This window comes from Saccostrea cucullata, unplaced genomic scaffold (assembly GCF_032062105.1).
Source record: "Saccostrea cucullata isolate Sc308-1 unplaced genomic scaffold, CSIRO_AGI_Scuc_v1 ctg127, whole genome shotgun sequence".
Taxonomy (NCBI): Eukaryota; Metazoa; Mollusca; class Bivalvia; order Ostreida; family Ostreidae; genus Saccostrea; species Saccostrea cuccullata.
Window position 1 is genome coordinate 787,766 of NW_026940370.1, and position 19,330 is coordinate 807,095.

The 19,330-nt window shown below is 33.8% G+C and overlaps 2 protein-coding genes across 2 annotated transcripts; one reads left to right on the forward strand and one right to left on the reverse strand.

Annotated features, from left to right (window-relative positions):
* Positions 1–1,616: 1,616 nt before the first annotated feature.
* On the reverse strand, positions 1,617–8,216 carry LOC134255211 (delta(24)-sterol reductase-like). The gene is made up of 8 exons (XM_062737721.1): positions 7,859–8,216; positions 6,322–6,583; positions 5,983–6,101; positions 5,068–5,334; positions 4,632–4,772; positions 4,319–4,516; positions 3,642–3,820; positions 1,617–3,144 (listed from the first exon to the last, which is right to left on the reverse strand). Exons 1-8 carry the CDS (start codon positions 8,105–8,107, stop codon positions 2,991–2,993), a joined length of 1,569 nt encoding a protein of 522 aa, XP_062593705.1. The 5' UTR covers positions 8,108–8,216; the 3' UTR covers positions 1,617–2,990.
* Positions 8,217–8,290: 74 nt separating this feature from the next.
* LOC134255212 (E3 ubiquitin-protein ligase UHRF1-like) lies at positions 8,291–18,936 on the forward strand. Its single transcript, XM_062737722.1, has 17 exons — positions 8,291–8,553; positions 10,100–10,306; positions 10,726–10,803; positions 11,056–11,243; positions 11,332–11,547; positions 11,782–11,909; positions 12,177–12,363; positions 12,838–12,961; positions 14,968–15,075; positions 15,483–15,575; positions 15,651–15,711; positions 16,502–16,698; positions 17,035–17,172; positions 17,559–17,658; positions 18,233–18,378; positions 18,557–18,655; positions 18,764–18,936. The coding sequence occupies exons 1-17, from the start codon at positions 8,401–8,403 to the stop codon at positions 18,911–18,913; spliced, it is 2,373 nt and encodes a 790-aa protein (XP_062593706.1). The 5' UTR covers positions 8,291–8,400; the 3' UTR covers positions 18,914–18,936.
* Positions 18,937–19,330: the final 394 nt, after the last annotated feature.

The window sequence follows — 19,330 nt, forward strand, 5'->3', positions numbered from 1 at the left end:
GTATCTCAATGTAGTCTACTTGCATGCCAAAGTAATTATTATAATCAGACTAAAACTGTAGGAGGAGTAGCATTTTAAATGTATTTCACAGAAATTTATATTTTTAGTTACCATGGCAACATTATTCATCGAAATCAAAACTGATAAACAGAATTATGTATCTTAGTGTAGTCTACTTGTGTGCCAATTAAGTTATATTGAAATCAGAACAAAACTGTAAGAGGAGTAGCATTTTGAATGTTTTTCATAGAAATTTCTATTTTTAGTAACCACAGCAACACCGCTCATCGAATTCAAAAACCTATACACAGAATAATGTACCTTAGTGTAGTCTACTTGTGTGCATAGTTACATTAAATCAGACCAAAACTATAGGAGGAGTAGCATTTCAAAAAATTGTTTACAGACAGACAGATGGATGGATAATGGACGCATTACTATCACATAATTCTTATATATCTGTGATCTCCTAATATATGACGATGTTCAAAATTTCAAAGGATTTTATCAAAAAACAAGAAAGATATTGAAACTAAGCGCCAATCAGAGGAAGCGCACTCTCTGGGTTTTGAAGATTCTAAATTATTCAAATCATGACCACTGGGGGTTATATACTGTAAATCACTTTTTATTTGCGAGAACTTTATTTTCGTGTAATTACGCGAGACAGTGTGCTCGCGAAATTTTAATTCTCGCGTATAATAGTATTCCTTAAGATTATATAGAGCAATAACCACAATTCGTTAAAATTTTGACCCTGTTGGAAGTAGCAATTTAAAACAATGACTATCAAAATCAAAAGCCGATAATTAAAATTATGTATCTTAGTGTAGGCTTCTTGTGTGCAAAGTTATATTGAAACCAAAAATTAGTGATTTACAGTAGGTGGGGCCACAATAACAAGTACCGTATGGAAGCTCTCTGGGTTTTGAAGAATTTTCAAATTACTGGGGGAGGCCACAATGACAAGTACCATATAAGCAGAATTTTTAGGGAGGATTTAATTTTGGCATTATTAATGAGGGTGCCGAGATCGCTTAAATTGAATACCGCTAAAATGGATTGTGTTTTAGTTGTAATAGTTTCTTTAGTGAGCATTTCAAAATCTCTAATTTTACTTCTCGCTAAAAATAAAATAATTTTATGGACAAATCGCTAAATTTGCGTTTTGCTAAAATTTCCACTTAAACGGTATGACAAGGTGGAAAATTTAGTGAATAACAGGTCGTTCTTGTGAGCATTGTGGCCCATAGGGCTCTTTCATTTGTACTGCTGCAATACCTCTACCATTGGCCAGGATTTTATAGGTGTACATTACCCAAGTATAAAGACGAAATACTTGTTCTTCAAAATTTTATAACCATCAATGGTAAAACCTGCACTGGGGGATTTCTCAATAGAAATTATGGCACTCACCTGATTCTTTTTATACATGTAGTAAAATTTGACTAGAGGCCATATGAATTGTATATTGAAAAGAATCCATACCTATTAATTGTACATTGTGCTTTGACTACATGGCAAATGATCTATATTTATTAATAAAACTTGCTCTGTGTCATGCATACTTAAGATATATACATGTAACTTGCAGACAGGTGTGTTCAGATAGGGGTAATGAGTTGTAATTGCCAATCTCATTATTGATACAATATACTAGTAACTGTAATGCACACCTGTGACTGAGGTGAAAAGTAGCGTTAATGAGTTGTTAATCATTCAATACAGTGACAATTTGTTCCTCCCAAAGTGCAATGCTTTACTATATGACAGATGTAAACGGATTCAGTGACAAAATCACTTGACTGTAATAAATGCATTAAGCTATATACAGCTATAATGTTATATAGAAACTGTACACCAACTTTTATTTGCGACAACTTTATTTCGTGATTTACTGAGGGTAAACTACATGTAGTTTGCAACAATTAATTTTCGTAATCAAACCGTTTTTGTTCTGTTGTTAATGGACACAGAGACTATAAGGACAGTTCACAATGAGAAATATTCGCGATGACGATCGAGGCTCTCACGAACCTCACAAAAAATTTCTCGCATGCAAATAAAAGTTGGTTTACAGTATCTGAGAGAATAATGACTGAAATAAGAACTGTGAAATTATGTATACTGGTCTTCTGTAAATACCGGGTATTTTATTCAGATCAAAACAAATACATGTAATAACAATGAGACATTACACATAATCTAAGTAAAAATAATAATCGATGTAAAATAATCATGTATAAGCTAAGCACAACATTATCACAAGTATCTTATTAATTATGGATGCATTTTGTGTATAATATATGTATATAGTTAATAAATTATCCCTGTATAAAAGTTTGTAACCTCACTGAAAATATCTGAGACATTTTTGAGTGACTTGTCAAAGAGATGATTTATATATATCTGGTACATCAAGGATGCAATTTTATTAAATCCAAAGAAAAATATACCAATGATGGTGCACATAATTTCTTTGGGAATGATCCATATATACATTTGTATGAACAGTTTTAAAATGTTCTTAAAGCTAAAATAAGACATGCAATAAATTAGCAATGGATGTTTATCATGTTTAAATATACTCTGTCAAATTTCAAAATCATCTCTTGTCATTCAAGTCTTGTAAGTAAATAGGGTAAATTTCATATTTTCATGAGTTTTATACAAACTGGCTCTTAAAAACATATAGCAATATTCACTTTGATTTTGGCAATACATGTACTTTTGATGTTCACATACAGATATTGATTGAAGTGACACATTTTCCTTCCTAGAAACTTAATGATTTAAACTTAACAGTTTAGCTTATTGACTGAAAATTCTAAATTCCATAGACATAATTTAAAATGAAAACTTAAAATTATCAATGTTTCACAATAATATTTAAATGAAAAAAAAAAAAGTCAATGTAAAGAATAAAATCTAAAATGAGAGAAAATGCATTTGATTGGTAGCTCTGCATGAATTTCTTGTTCCTCAGTGATTTAATCTCGCACTTTTCTGTTCACTTTGTCGTAAACCTCTGGGAATGCCTCTTCACAGCCCAGTTCCTGCCTCATTTTATCATACAGAGAGTGATCAAACATCTTCCGGAAATCCTCTCGGGTTAGGTAGCTGTCAGCATACAGCATCTGAAACCTGAACAGTTACATACACATGTAATATCATTTTATCAAGATTTTTACACTATGTTTTAAAGAAGTACACACAGGCTCAACTGAAAATATTCTTTTTTCTAAAAAGAACCTTGACAGAGACATGAGTATCATGAGTTTCTGTGACCATTGCAACTCAGATGCTCTTCTCGAGAACCACTGGGCCAAATTTAACCAAACTTGGTACAAAGCATCCTTGGGTAAAGGGAAGTTTAAATTCTTAAAATGAAGGGCCAAGTCCCTTTGTAAGGGGAGATAATAAAGAAAAACACAAAAATAGGTTGTGGTCATTAAAAATTCAGAAATCAGTGCGACAAAATTTTAACAATTTACCCATAACAATAAGTCAACTGAAAGACTCAGGTGGCATATAATTATTGAAGCAAAGTTCCAGCTTTGCACTTTAAAGTCGGTAAATGATTTATGTTCTACAAATCATGGAAGTTTACTTTCAATCTAAGAAGATTGTACATCACCCACCCTCCCGCTTTGATGACATAGCTCTCCAAAGCTCTAGTTGTCTTTACAGCTTCCCACGAGTTGGATTTTGGGGAACCGTAAGCCCCAATGTCAACATACATCTGATTCCCTTTCTTAGCTGGATGCACCATGCCAGGTTGGTCATACAACATGAATGGACAAAGCCAAAGGGGGTACATCTGGGAAAAAATGTAAAATTAACATATTTTATACAATACATCATTCATTCAAATGGGCAAAAGACATCTTTTTATTCTCATTGAAAGTATATGACATATCTTATGAGGTATGAAAGCATAATACCGTAAATCTTGAAATTTTTGCTGTAGATAAATTTTTAGCAAATTTGCATGTTCATTACATTCGCAAAAATATTTTTCTTAAAAATAAATTACCAAAAGAAAATGTAAACATTACTATGGTCATTCGCAAAATTTTGAAACCTAAAAATTAATCAACAGCATTTTGACCCGAATTCGAAAAATAAAATCGACGTAAAAATTTCCAGATTTACGGTATTAAATTAACACAAAAATGACTTCATAAAATCAAATTTAGGGTACTGACTATCATATCAAAAGCAAACTTTCAAATTATAATTCTTCCTATAGATTTGATGACCATCCTCCAAATCTATTAAGAGAAAGTGCCTCTCTACTTAGAAATATGCACTGTACCTTAATTTCCTTTTCAAACACTTCCATGGCTTCCTGTAATTTGTCGAGGGGAACCAGCATATCCTGAATAATCTGGTACTTCTCGTAGAGTTTTTTGGTTGTCTCCCCTTGGGTTAGTTTCAACAGTGAGATTTTGGGAGGAACAGCCCAACCAAACAAATATCTGAAGATGGGGTTGTTTCCAAATGGAATTATGTCCTGAATCATAAATGTTGAACTTATTAGACTGTATGCATGGCAAGTACCGGTACTCTAACAAAAGAAATATTTTTAGGTAAGTTGAATACTGCTTGACACTAGTATCTATATTCACCTGTAGTTCCCAGAATATACTCCTGGTGTGTCTATGGTAGTAATGTCTGATGGGAATATATTCTACAGCTGGTCCTGTGGTTAAAAATCCCTCCACATGTTTAAAGAACCAGGGCTTCCAAAAGTGTCCAATAGGGTTTATCTACATATTAAGAGTTTTTAAATTCACAAATATTTCATTTCTTACTATGTTTCTTCAGAAAAGTTTTTAAAAAATGAATTTTCTCTCCAAAAAAAATTTAATGACAATGCTTTTTCACTAGCCCTCAAATATAATTCTGTGAATTAATTATTCATAGAAGAATAAAAATACATCATATTTGTAGGTTTCATTATTGCTCTCTGCTCTGTTTGACAATATAATTTAAATTCTACCCAGACTTTATGAATTTTATAACATCCTCAGAATATACATGTAATATATGAGATTGAATCACTTTGTCGGGTTCTGCATCGTCTGTGAGATTTCCAGTCATCACCACCGCTTTATCTAGAGAGTACGCCAACGTCTCCACAAACTCGTTGTTTTCTTTCAGCATAGTCTGCTCCCGGAACTTCTCCACCATGTCTGCCTTGGAGTGAACTGGGAAGTACTCCATCTTTACGTACTTCTTGGATGGAATGATTTTGATTTCAGCAGACACTAGAAAGCCTAGTGTGCCATAGGACCAAGGTACAGCATAAAATAAATCTGGATTCTCAGTCTGAAATGTGAATTTTAAAAAATCTTGCAAATTTTAAAGTGAAAAATATTTTATTCATAAAAATGTAATATATTTTCTTTGATAATGCTCCTGAAAAGCAATTTGCCAAGTTTGGATCAATAAGGGATTGGCATTATCTAGAAAGGAAACATCTGGGGCTCTTTAATATCTTAAATATCATTTTCCCCTCCTGTGGTGAAATACACAGTTGTCATATTACTTAAAATGCTTTTTTTATCACCAGTTGCAAAACACAGAAACATCTTCTTATTCAGAAACAATATTTACTAATCTGGTACAAAATCTAAGTAGTGTACAATATAATACGTTACAGATACGTATAAAATCCAGCCAAAAAGACCATGATTTAAGAATGGTGGGATATAGATTAATTTTTATCTAGCAGTGGGGTTTATTTTTTTGGTGAAGTTATTGACATGTTCAAATGAATTAGGGAGCGACACAATGATAAACACCTGAGACTCTTAATTATTTTAAAGATAGCAGATTGTTTTGCAATCTGAGGTATATATAACCATATTCAGAGTATTTTCATAAGGAGTGTAAAAATTAACAATGGTAAATGTACATTTTGTTTAAATATAAAGAATGATCCCTTTGAGCCTGGCCATACTAACATCTGCGTACCTCGGAGCATGTCACCACACTCCCATCAGCCAGCACCAGTTCGTAGGACACGCAGCAATGCTGGAACAGCCCGTGTTTGTGGGAGGAGGTCTCTATACCCACCCCCATTATCAGACCACCTGTTAAGAAGAGAGCAAATATAGTTAAATAAAACATGTAGAAAATATATGTATGCTTCCTGATTTGGTACATGTGTTGATGGAAGTTTCGGAATTTTTGTTTCAAGAAACTATTGAACATACTGCGAGTTGGAAATAGTGTTAAACTAAACCAAATACATCTTAAAATATACTTCATTAGCTTTGTTTTCATGTGTTTCTATTGTCTGATTTTACAGACCCACTGTGAGATCATCCAGTTCTGGTAATACAGGTAGAGTCCACCCCAGGGGGTTGAGAAATGATGTGACCTGTCCCATCGTCACCAGTGGCTCCACCCGCACGGTTCTCATCGTCTCGTCTATTTCCAGGATGTCAATCATGTTGACCTCAATGTTCCTCAGCTGTTTCTTGTACAGCCCTCTCCGGAAACTGACCGTTGCCCACCCAGGACGGGCAGTGCACATCTTGGTTTTCCTTCCATCTTTGTTCCATTGCTTAACCTTAATTAAATCAATATTATCCTTACATCAGAGACATTTTCTAGCCTACCAAATCAATCTGATCATGCTGATATAATCGGGAAAATTTAGACCTTTTGATGAAATCCATCTCCTTATGTTATTTCAAAATAATGTATAGGCAAAAGACATAATTTAAATCCCATTTATTCTTTTACAAAATAGTATAATAAAAGCTGCCTATTAGTATTCCTACATGGAAAAAAATTTTTTAAGTGAATACATACACAGAATCAATCAAAAGAACAAAAGAAGTGCTCACCAAAATGCCTTCTGCAGTTTGGTGTAAAATGTGTAAAGATTTGTGAAAGTGGTTGAAAACAAAATGTGATATATACCAGGGTATCTTATAAAGACATTATAAAAAGTTGTAAAACTCGTCTAAACACACTACAGTATTTGAGAAACAATCTGAAAACTAGAATATGAATCAAGCATTTAAAGAGAGATGTCATAAAGGCATCCCTAATTGCTTGTTTCATGCAATTAGGTGTAAGGTAAAGCATCTAGTTTCTAGGGATGGAACCTGTTTTGAAAACTATAACTTTGCAATAACCCTCCTAGATGTATGATCAAATGCAAGATTAGCCCAGATCAGGCTTTTTTAATTGTCATTACTAGGAAATAGGTCTACTCTGAGAATTTTGTAACTTGGAGCATGAACATCAAATCAAGGCAAAAGGTGCCAAATAGGAACACAGACTCAGGATTCAAACGGTGAGATATGTACCAACTGTTTGATCAACGGGCATCAAACTCTTGTGAGGCAAATGATGGATTTTCTATGGAAATTTCTATTAAAAAGAAAGAATATCATCTATGATGCTGTGAATATTGCTTTACTCGAAAGTTGACAAATTGTAAATGGTGATGACCCCAGTACTTTTTCCTTAACAATATCCGAGTTCTTCACCAGTGGAGTACTCATCAATACTGCTTCTTGATATCATGTGTGATACCTCTGAAAATTGCCTAGCTTGACAACATTGTAAATTGACAAGAAACTCGATCTACATCATCTGATTATATAATGGTCTTATATAATATGCATCAATACTTTGATACACAGGATAACTTAATTAAAATTGTAAAATGATTGCATTTAGCTAAATAAATGGTTTAACAATTATTTTATATACCTAATTTCTAATTAAGCCCATTTAATATATCCAGTTACTGACTAACCATGTAATTAACTGATTCACTGATCCAAGACATAACCATGATAACAAATTTTATGTTTCTGATGATACATACCTGTTGCTGCACATATTTTACTTTGTTCACGTGCTGTTTTGGTGCAGAATTAAGTTTAAAAACAATCCAATTTCTGATGAACATGAACACATCGTAAACAACAGATATTGGCATTAAAAAAAGGCACACAAAAACCCATCGGTAGTGTTTTATAATATATTCCAAACCTCTATACTTTGCCCACGAAATAAACAGAGGGACAGCAATAATTAGCGCATTTTTTAGAGACAGATCCACGCCAAAAGCCATAACTGTATAAAAACTGAGCCGGTTGCTTGTTATCGTTAGGGCAAAGGTTGAGCTAATACCCTAACAAGACGAGTAATCCATTCTAACAATAAGAAAGGTCAAGGTAAAACGAAAGTAGGGCTTCTGACTTCCTGTGTAAAATCGGAACTCCTCGAAAATGTTCATATACAATTACCTAAGCACCCGATATTTCGCGCGAAATTGTTAGTAGTTCCCGCCACAAGGTGCTTACGAAGGCGTTTGTTTATTTTTTGCAAGAAAATCAAAAGACTGAAGAAGAGTTCAAAGGGACAATGTGGATTCAAGTTAGAAGCTTTGATGGGAAAAAGTCGTTACGTGTAGATAATTTGTCAAAGTTGACAAAGATTGAAGAATTAAGATCACGTTTAGTTGAGGAATTTGAGGCTCCTGTTGAGAAACAACGTTTGTTTTATAGAGGAAAACAGGTACTTCATTTTCAATTGTAAATTAGATCATAAGTCAGCAACATCAATCATCACAATCATTAATATGCCGAGAATTTATACCAAAATATAGATATGTAGGTGTAGCAATAGGGAGGGGCCAATGCACAACTGGTAAACAAAGCTTTACCTAAGAAAAATGAAAAAAAAAATGCACAGAGCCCTAGTCTCATTCAGATGACACATAACTTTCACTTAAAAGTGCTGAGCCCTTTGGGAGGGAACAGTTGCCACCTAGGCCTATAGACCACTTTCACATTTGAAAAGTTATTCCCCTTTGTGGGGTCAATGCAGGGTCAACTGGCGCAAGACACTGTTTTTCCTCTATAACCTTACCAACTTTATGGGTCAGTATCTTAGAAATAAAATCTGTATGAATATGTTCAATGTTTTTCATGTTGCCCCATACTCTGGCAATACAGGTACAGATTGAAATTGTCCGGTAATGTATGAAGATTAAAAATGTTTACAGATAACTTACAAAAAGACAAAGTGGGAAAAAGGAGCTTTATACCGACAGTGGGAGATAACTCTCAGGAATGTGAAATTTGATGTTTTATTCTGGTTTTGAGTAAACTGTTAAACAGAGCAAACATGGTTACCGTATATACTCGCCTATAAGTCGGTATTTTGGGAGTTAAATATTGGTCTAAAACTCTATGTCCGACTTATAGGCGAGTCATAAAGAGATTGGTATTTTTCTGGAGGCTAAAAGGTAGTATCTTATTTGCATTTCCGACGATTATCAAAGAAAATATCAGGATATATAAGATAATATATGTATTTTTGGATTATATATTTAAAGTACAAGTATTTACATATTTTAATAATTTTATTTATATTTTAAGTGAGCATTGCGTTTTTGTTTAATAATTTAAGATTACAGTGTCATTTCGAAAAATATTAATTGAAACCAGGGTAAAATCTCAATGGATTTACTTGAAACTGTCACCAGGTTTTGGCAAAAAATTGTACCGACTTATAAGCGGGTCAATAGCAAATCCCACCAAAATAACGTCAAAAAATACAACCGACTTATAGGCGGACCGACTTATAGGCGAGTATATACGGTAGGCTATAATTTATGAAATACGTTGGATTTGCACATTACTAACCCTGAGTGTTGAAATTGTGATCATCTGTCTTTCTTAAGTGACAGTTGCTAGTTATATCCCCCAGATTTCCTTAATCACATGGTCATTGTAGCATTCAGAATCAGCATGAAACTAACTGGTGGACATGGTGCTAGTTGCACCTTACCATTATTTAAAGAAAATGCTCTACAGACTGAGCTACTTTGATGGTCAAAATAAGTGTCAAAGTTATAAATATATAGAAATACTGTATATATAAAGGGAATGAATGCTATAAAAATCTTCAATTTAAGAATAGCCAACAGGTTGAAATTTAAAGGAAATATACTCGCTAAATGCAAATAAAGAATTAAAATTTTAAAGTATGTTGAAATATGTTTTATTTTTTGCTGGGAAAACTTGAATAGTTGTATCCAAATTGCTTTTCTTTTAAGCTGGAAGATGGACACTCCCTCTTTGACTACAGTGTAGGACTGAATGACCTTGTCCAGTTGATGGTTAGGGCTGCACCTCTTGGTGAAAACAAAGTTCAACAGAATCAGATAGAGGAGGAAGAGAAGAAGCCGACAGATGGATATAACAGCAGTGGGGAGGAGAGCACCTGTTCTGATAAGGAAAACAAGGACAAAGAAAACAAACTGGTATCTCTAATTATCAAATCCATTTCGCTATAAGATTGTTTGTTGTTTAACCTCCCTCTTGAGAATTTTTCACTCAAATGGAGATTGGAGACTTCACCACTTGGTGGAGAGCTGAAAATTTTATCCTGTACTCTGCACTTATGTCCATTGAGCAGGGAGCTCCGAGGGGTGTTTCGACACAGAACCTTTGTTAATATGGTCTCAGTTGAAGGACCGGTACCCACGGCTCACTTTGGGATTCTGTAAGGGATTCCTATACATTTATTTACTTATTTGCAAGATACAATCATGGTTATTTGAGTGAAAATCTTTGAAAGAACATGTCACTACCTACCTTTGTAGAGTTTTAGTACAATATTGCATCAAGCATTATCTGATTGAAATATTATTTTCCATTCATGTTATAATTTGATTTTTAGCCTTCAACTCCAGTGAAGGGGACAATCAACAAAGCAGAAACTTCAACAAAAGAGGAATATGCTAACAGCACCTACAAGGTAATTTTTCTGATTTTACTTGGTAATAAATTAAATTCTTTTTAATGTGGAATTAGACAGCTGTTGATAGATGAAATACAGCACCTGACGGTACAGTTGAGCTTCATTATCTTGAATGCAAGATATATTTCAAAGTGATCTGCAAGTCCCAATCACTTTTAAAAATGTTTTTAACCTCCTCCAGCATCTATAAGTATAATAGCATTCCTATCCATTATTAGATAACAAGGTTTGACTGTTATTGTGTTCTAGCTCGGTGATATCATAGATGCTAGAGATACTTCAGTTGGAGCCTGGTTTGAGGCTAAGCTTGTAAACATAAACAAGGATGAAAAGTTTGATCCACCCAAGAAAGATTCGGAGGAGCATATGGACGTGGATTCGAAAGACAGTAGTCCTGTGGAACATGATGGTTATATCTATAGTGTTGTTTTTGATGGGTAAATATTATCAAATTGATATTAGGTTTTGATTTTAGCATGGTAATTGATAAGCAATGTTGTCAAACTCCTAATGCTCTATTAACAGTTATGATGATACAGAACCAGAAAAGCTGGAGTGTAAGGATATACGCCCAAGAGCCAGAAAGGTTATAAAGTTATCAGACATTAAGGAGGGACAAAAAGTGATGGCCAATTACAATGTGGATGACCCAGATTTACGGGGGTTCTGGTACGACTGCATCATCACAGGGAAAAGGGACACAAGAACAATTAAAGAACTAACAGCTACTGTCTTCATTGGGTGAGTCGGGGGCTGTCTTTAGAGAGTACAAACCTAATTGTAATGACTATTTTTCAGGAGCTCTTTTTATGTTCTGATTACTTGTATTTAGGGAGAGGGCTTTATAAGTTTTCAGAAATGTGCCCAATCCCTTTGTAATTAAATTACAATGAAATATGTTCCAATCGCTTGTGGATCTTACTTTGTTCTGAAATTTTAAGTTCGGTTCTAATGTTATTGTTAACTGCTTTACAGACCAGATCTGATGCCTCTGGATGAATGTAAGCTGCTATTCACCAATGAAGTATTTGACATAGAGAAACCTGGAACACAGATTAACGAGTTTGATGAAACATTTGATCCATCAGCTTCACCTGTAAAAAGTATATAAAGAGTTGTCAGTTATAGTGTAGAAGATCTTATATGTATCGAAGATCGTATATAACTTTATCCATAAATTTACACAAATTTATGTTGTCATTCTCAAAATAGAATCTGGATTTATGGAACAGTTAAAAAGCATTATTTATTAGTTGTCAGTCTATCAGAAACAAGGCAGAGAAATAGGATTTTGAACTTTTTGGTGGAGGGGGAAGTAAAAGTAATATGATGCAAACAAATAATTGAATAATTAAATGATTTCTTTTCAGGAACTAACAAGCCTGACTGTGATTTCTGTAAAGATAACCCAAAAAGGAAATGTAAACATTGTGCTTGCTCTGTCTGTGGAGGGAAGCATGACCCAGATAAACAGATTCTGTGTGATGAGTGTGACCAGGCCTACCACCTCCAATGTCTGGATCCACCCCTGGATAAACTACCAGAGGAAGACGAATGGTAAGAATATGAACTAGATGTCATAGCCTTTTCTGTTACAAAGCTTGTGGTATTAACCATATAATTACAGTCAAACTATTATCTTGAAATCGATGGGACCAATGTAAAGCTTTGAGATATCTGATGGTTCAAAATAATAAGTGTAAAAAACAAAGTATTTTGGACAGTGAATTCTCTCCAAATATCCCTTGAATTTAAGAAGGTTTTATAGATAATGAAGTTCAGTTGTATATAAAAAAAAGTATAACTTGTATGGAATTCATTTTGATTCTAGGTTAATTATCCCTCATATAAGAGAGATAACTTTCATTATGATTTTCCCTTACTCGGAGTTGAAAATTCAAATTTCAGCCAACAGTGACTGTGTTAGAAGCCTGAAGTTGCATGCATTTTATTATAAATAATATTTTAATAGCATGATATACTACAAGAAAGAGAAAATCAAGTATTTAGTGTTAAGCTTTGTCATTGCAGGTATTGTCCAAGTTGTAAAAATGATGAAAATGAAATTGTGAAAGCTGGAGAAAAATTAAAGGAAAGCAAGAAAAAATCCAAAATGGCCTCCTCTACCAATCAGACAAGCAGAGACTGGGGAAGGGTAATGTATTTCTGTTGAAGAATATCAGCATTTTATCCAATTCAAAACCTTTTCGAAAAACTTCTTTGCTGTGTAGATTAAAGGTTAAAGGTTATTATAACCCTTACAAATGAAGTTTACAGGGGTATGTAGGAATCAGCATGTCTGTCTGTGTGTCCATCTGTAAACGTGATTTTGTCAGGACATGTTCTTGAGACTACTGCATAAATTTGTCTAAAAATACTAGACAATTTTTATGCCCCGCTGCGTCTGTCCGATTTACACATAAATTTTTATACCCCCCGCAAACGAAGTTTAGGGGGGGTATATTGGAATCACCATGTCCGTCTGTCCGTCTGTCTATAGACGAGATTTTTCCGGACCATTACTCAGAAACTATTGGAAGGATTTGTCTGAAAATTTGTACAAATATTATTCACCATATGAAGTTGTGCACCTGATATTTTCATCTTGATTCGATTATTATTTTGAATTTTACAGGTGTTTTTTCATTTTTATTTTGTGGTTTTGTGTTTCTCAGAAACTATTGCAAGGATTAATCTGAAAATTTGTACACTAATTATTCACCATATGAAGGTGTGCAATTGGAATTTTCAACTCTTTTTGTTGATTTTTTTTGCATTTTACAGGTTTTATTTTTTATTTTAATTTAATTGTTCATTTTGGGCTCATGTATAAGGTTTGAGACATAGAATCTAGAATATCTGTACAAAAATACTACAGCTTAAAACTACTCATATAAACTTTTAAAAAAAACATCATCAAGTGCTAAAAACAGTTTTTACATTGCACAGAAGATAATGTAATTTCATTTGTCTCTTGGGAATAATGACTGGACATGAATCCAGTTAAAGATAAATTAATGAGTTTGGTGTGGGAAGTTGAACATTAAGGCATCTCATTATCAACCATGTGTAATCTCCTGGGAATCAGGCACAAGAATAAAGATCTCTCTTCTCTTATTTCACACACTTCATTACTGGATGAATCTTTATTTTCAAATGAATTTGATATAAAGTTATCAAGATTAATTTGATTTTGTATAATATGATTTTTTTTTTTTTTAACAATCAGTTTGCAGAGTGACATAACACATAATTGCAATATATTTTTTTAATGCAGAAATAAAAAAATTAAATAAAAAAAATAATGTTACAATGGAATTACAATGTATTAGTATTGATGTTTCATTTGGTTGCACTTTGTTTCATTCATTAAGAAACATGATGAGCAATTATATTTCACTGCAAATTTTTGTAAGTAAATTGTGAACACCTCTAGATCCATAAAGTATTTTTGAATTGGCACATTCTCTGAAAAACCCAGTTAACTTCCTATTGGACAGTTCTAGTTGTTGCAGTTTTCTCAGCAACTACTCATTGCAGATGCTTGAAATTTTAATATAATTTTCTCTGAGGCATGCCTTATTGTGGGATTCATTTTAAATCCGATGTCAACTTCCTGTTTGTCAGTGTGTCTGTCTATTTCATACATGTTTCATACATAACAAATTTTTGTCATAGTTTTCTCAGCAACTACTCATCACAGATGCTTGACATTTTTAGCACACTCTTTCATGAGGCATGCTATATGATTGGATTAATTTTTGTTCAAATCTGATATCAACTTCCTGTTTGTTAGTGCATCTGTCCATTTCATAAATTAACAAATTTTCGTCGCAGTTTTCTCAGCAACTACTCAGAGCAGATGCTTGAAATTTAAGTACATTCTTTGTTGAGGCATACAGTATGGTGTGATTAATTTTTAGTTGAATCTGATGTCAAATTCCTTTATGCATGCATATACCCGTAACGTTTATTAACATGATATTGTATATTCACATTAGAGCCGGGGTATTACTAGTGAGCAATGTCTTGTTTTGGAAGCTTAGATCCAAGTTTAATTCAGAACACAATGTTTAATATATGGATAAAATGAGAGCCCTTAACTGTGTAAAGTTTTGTAACAAGTTCTCCACTTCGTTAATGATGCTTTCTTATTTCCAGGGAATGGCATGTGTTGGTAGACAAAAAGTGTGCAATGTGGTCCCTCCAAATCATTTTGGTCCCATTCCTGGTGTGGAAGTAGGAACAATGTGGAAATTCAGGGTTCAGGTATGTAGCATTCCATTCCTTATGTACATCTATATTTATTTTATGGAATGTGTTGTGAAGAATTCCTTAATATGATTGGGAAAAATCACATTTTCTAAACATATTTAAACATATTTTTACAACACATTTTCTTACAAAAGATTCCAAAATGTTGCAATTTTTTATCACAGAAAATGCCCCCCCCCCCAAAAAAAATCAATATACTTCCTTTTATTTTCTGAAGTCCTTCTGATGGTGGTGTAGATATATTTTCTTGCTATTGCAGAAATCCAATGACATTTCACATGGGAATTTTCAGAAAAAAAAATATGATAAATATCAAAAATTACTTTTCAAGAAGTTTTTGTTTGCATCTTGTGTTGACAGTATTAAAATGAGCCTATTATTTGTTATTTACCTCATTGTAGGTAAGTGAGGCAGGTGTTCACAGACCCCATGTGGCTGGAATCCATGGCCGTGATGGAGAGGGGGCCTACTCCATCGTGCTCTCAGGAGGCTTTGTTATTTATTTTCAATTCTCAAAACAGAATATTGTATATTTGATGATGAAAAGTACATCTGAAGTTTTCTTTTAGGACAATGGTGATGAATTCTATTACACAGGAAGTGGACCAGATGTGGCTGGCATCCATGGCCGTGATGGAGATTTTGCTTAGGAAGGCTTACTCGGCGGGCGCCCTATTGATGCTCTCAGGAGGCTATCCAGCCAAGATCACTTGTCCAGAGCATATCTTCTCTCTCCTTGGCCCAATCTGGCTCATACTTCACCCTTGGAGTGCCTTTGAACCGGTGTTGTAATACATGTACTGTAAATAATATTTTAAAAACTGAATGTTGTATATTTGATGATGAAAAGTACATCTGAATCTGGCTCAAACTTTTTTTTAAAGGGTGTGCAGTTAGGTCAAAAATGCTTTTTTGTTTAAATTCTTTTATGGAGCATACACAGGAAGTGCCTTTGGGTAAAGGATGTGAGAACCATGTTTCTAGGTCAAAGGTTAAGGTCATAGCAAAATTATATGAAAATACTTGTTCGGAGCATATTTTCTCTCCTATTAGTCCAATGTTGCTCATACTTCACTCACAAAGTGCCTTTGGTCAGTGAATGTGCAGTGTCCTTGAACAAAGTTTCTAGGTCAAGGGTCAAGGTCAAAGATAGCCTCTCTTTTTAAAGTCTTTGTTTGCTGTATAATTTATTTCCCTTAGGTCCACTCAGCCTCAGACAAATTGACTGGATATGGAACATTTGTGATTTTCCTCTAGGATAGAATTTTGCTAAAAGTGTTTTAATTGTATTATTTTTCAGAGAGTTTTTGTCCCCTTTAATCTCAAACACCTTCAAAATAAACCCTTTTCAGCTATGTTTCATTTTCATTATTAGAATTACATGTATTTTTAGAAAAAAAATCTTGACCACAGTATAAAGTATCTCCACAATTTTGGAAATTCTTCCACATTTCCAGGGCTTTGGCCAAGATTTGTAATGCACCTATCAATGAGAAAGGAGCAGAGGCGAAAGACTGGAAAGGAGGGAAGCCACTGAGGGTAGTACGTAATTGTAAGGGGAGGAAGCACTCAGACTATGCCCCAGAAGAAGGCAACAGATATGATGGTATTTACAAGGTAAACAAAAACTTAGATTTTATCCAAACAAGGTTATAGAAGTAATACTGCAAATTATTTTCTTCAAGGTGATTACCTATGTTTATTAAGTAAGGGAAAAAAACATTTTTACTCAGTATTTAAATTGTAGTGTGTTAAAACTTCAAAAAAGTTCAATGTTAAAAAAGAATTGATATGAAAGGGTCTAAGGCATGAGGAAAGCTGTGATACATCATCCATTACTAATTCAAATTGAATTTGAACAGCTATTGACAGCTTAAACATATAAAGCTTTGATAAATTTCATAAATAAAAATATTTTTATGCAGAAGGATAAAATTGCTCTGTGTAACACAGGTAGTGAAGTACTGGCCAGAGAAAGGAAAGTCGGGGTTTCTGGTGTGGAGGTATCTGATGAGACGGGATGACCCAACCCCCGCTCCCTGGACTAAAGCTGGAGCCAAGCGGATCAAGGAGTTAGGGCTAGAAATGCAGGTGAGCAAGCTAAACACTAAACACGAAATGTGCCAAAGTTTTCTCTTTGGAACTGTCAATGTACTGTCAGAGAGAGAACACATTCTTCGTGTATGTCTTGATATTTGGGATGGTTTCTATTCCTGTACTATGGCAAACTTGAGAACTTAACATACAACTTTGTAAATATATTTCTAGATTCGCATTTTCTGAAATTTATGCAAATCAAACTATAGCAATTATTTCATTCTGCGTGTAATTTGGTTGCCATTTAGCTCTTAAAAAAGCATTTTTTTTCCTGTATGTAAATTTGCACATTTCAATATTCAGATTGTTATTACTTTATGTAAATCTGTACATTTCAGTTTCCAGTTCGCTATTACTTAGTGTAAATTTGTAAATTTCAGTATCCAGATGGATACCTTGAATCTCAAGCAAAGAAGGAGGAGGAAAATAAAGAAAAGGAAAAACCTGCAAAGAAAGGAAAGAGGAAAAGGAAAGACTCAGGTAAGAAGAAAAACATTTGTACAGTAAAACTCAGTTATAATGCAGTCACTGGGACCTGTGAAATTACTTCGCTATATCAGAATAAAGAATTTGTAAAATTTATACAGTTGAGGATCAAAATAAACTTTGCTATATCTGATTTTGTAATATCCGTGTTCATACTAAATGAGTTTCACTATATCATCCAACAATCAAAAATATTCTTAAGAATTTAAACTGACTGCTAGTTTTGAAAAAAATGTGTACTATAGGCAATTTTTTTCCTGCAGGGGATTAAAAGTGCATGTATGCTACATGTATGTACATAAGAACAAATTTTCCAGAGAAAACACACCTAACACACTTCTAGTACCATTTAGAAATACAAAGATGATTCAAGAGTTCCAATTTTCTAGCTGCAAACTGAACTAGAATTGTTTATTCCATGGAATTTTGATCCTGAGAACACAGTACATTTACAGAATTTAGTACAAAAATTTACATTACTGTGTTTGCCACTTGAACTCATTTTGCAGGTGAAGAGTTGCTTTGTAATTGTGACTGTGCTTTTGAGTTCATTTTGTTTTCTTGGCAGACTCTTCTCCTAGTGGATCCCCAGAGAAGAAGCAGAAGGTGGCAGCCTATAAGATTGATGCCGAGCAGAAGAAGAGGATATCCCAGGACGACGTCAACAGGAAGCTGTGGGATGAGGCTGTGGAGCACACGTCAGAAGGCGGACAGGTAATTTAGCTGTATATGAATAATTCAGCTATATTTAGATGTAGGGGTGTTCACTTTCAATAGATTTAGAAATGCAATGAAACAGATGAGCAAGTGAACTATGTAAGGAACGTGTACTATGTACAATACTGGTTAGTTAAGTATACTTTGTTTTGATGCTTTTGTGCTTTTCCTCTAGAAATTCCTGCAGAAAGTTGAAGAGCTGTTTACATGTATTTGTTGTCAAGAGATTGTTTTCAAACCAGTTACAACAGAATGCGGTCATAATGTTTGCAAGGTACCATACAAGATTTCCTTATTTGATGAATTTTCTTAAAGAAAATAATAGATAGTTTTTTTTTTGACATAGGGTGAAAACTAATGTGCTTAAACTGTTTCTTTGCAGTCTTGCATAATGAGGTCATTCAAGGCAGATGTATACTGTTGTCCATTGTGCCGCACTGATCTAGGAAAAGAATTCAAAATGCCGGTTAACAGCACACTACAGGACATCCTGAAAAAATTCTTCCCTGGATATGAGAGTGGTAGAACATAAATTACTTATCTCTGATAGTAGATCTATAACAAATTAAGTTTTTGACATCACTGCTGTGTAAATATTATTTCTTCCAACATTGAACTTGAGTTCTTTCTTTTGCATAGTTTCATAATGTATGATTCAATATGTTTACATTTATTGGCACACATTAAAGATAAATAGAACACATACACTAGCTTAATCATGACAGTGTGAAGGAGATTTTTGAAATTGTGCTCAATGAACATCAACATTCCAATATACTTAAGTCCTTGTCCATTTGAAAACGTAATCAATGCTTGCTAACCCCCCTTGTATATAAGAATTCTTGAAAGAGGATGTATTATTGCATGTTAAATTGACTAAATATTATATACACGTATATCAAACATGTTCACCTTATTATTACCTGTATTTACTTTTGTTGTGTATTCA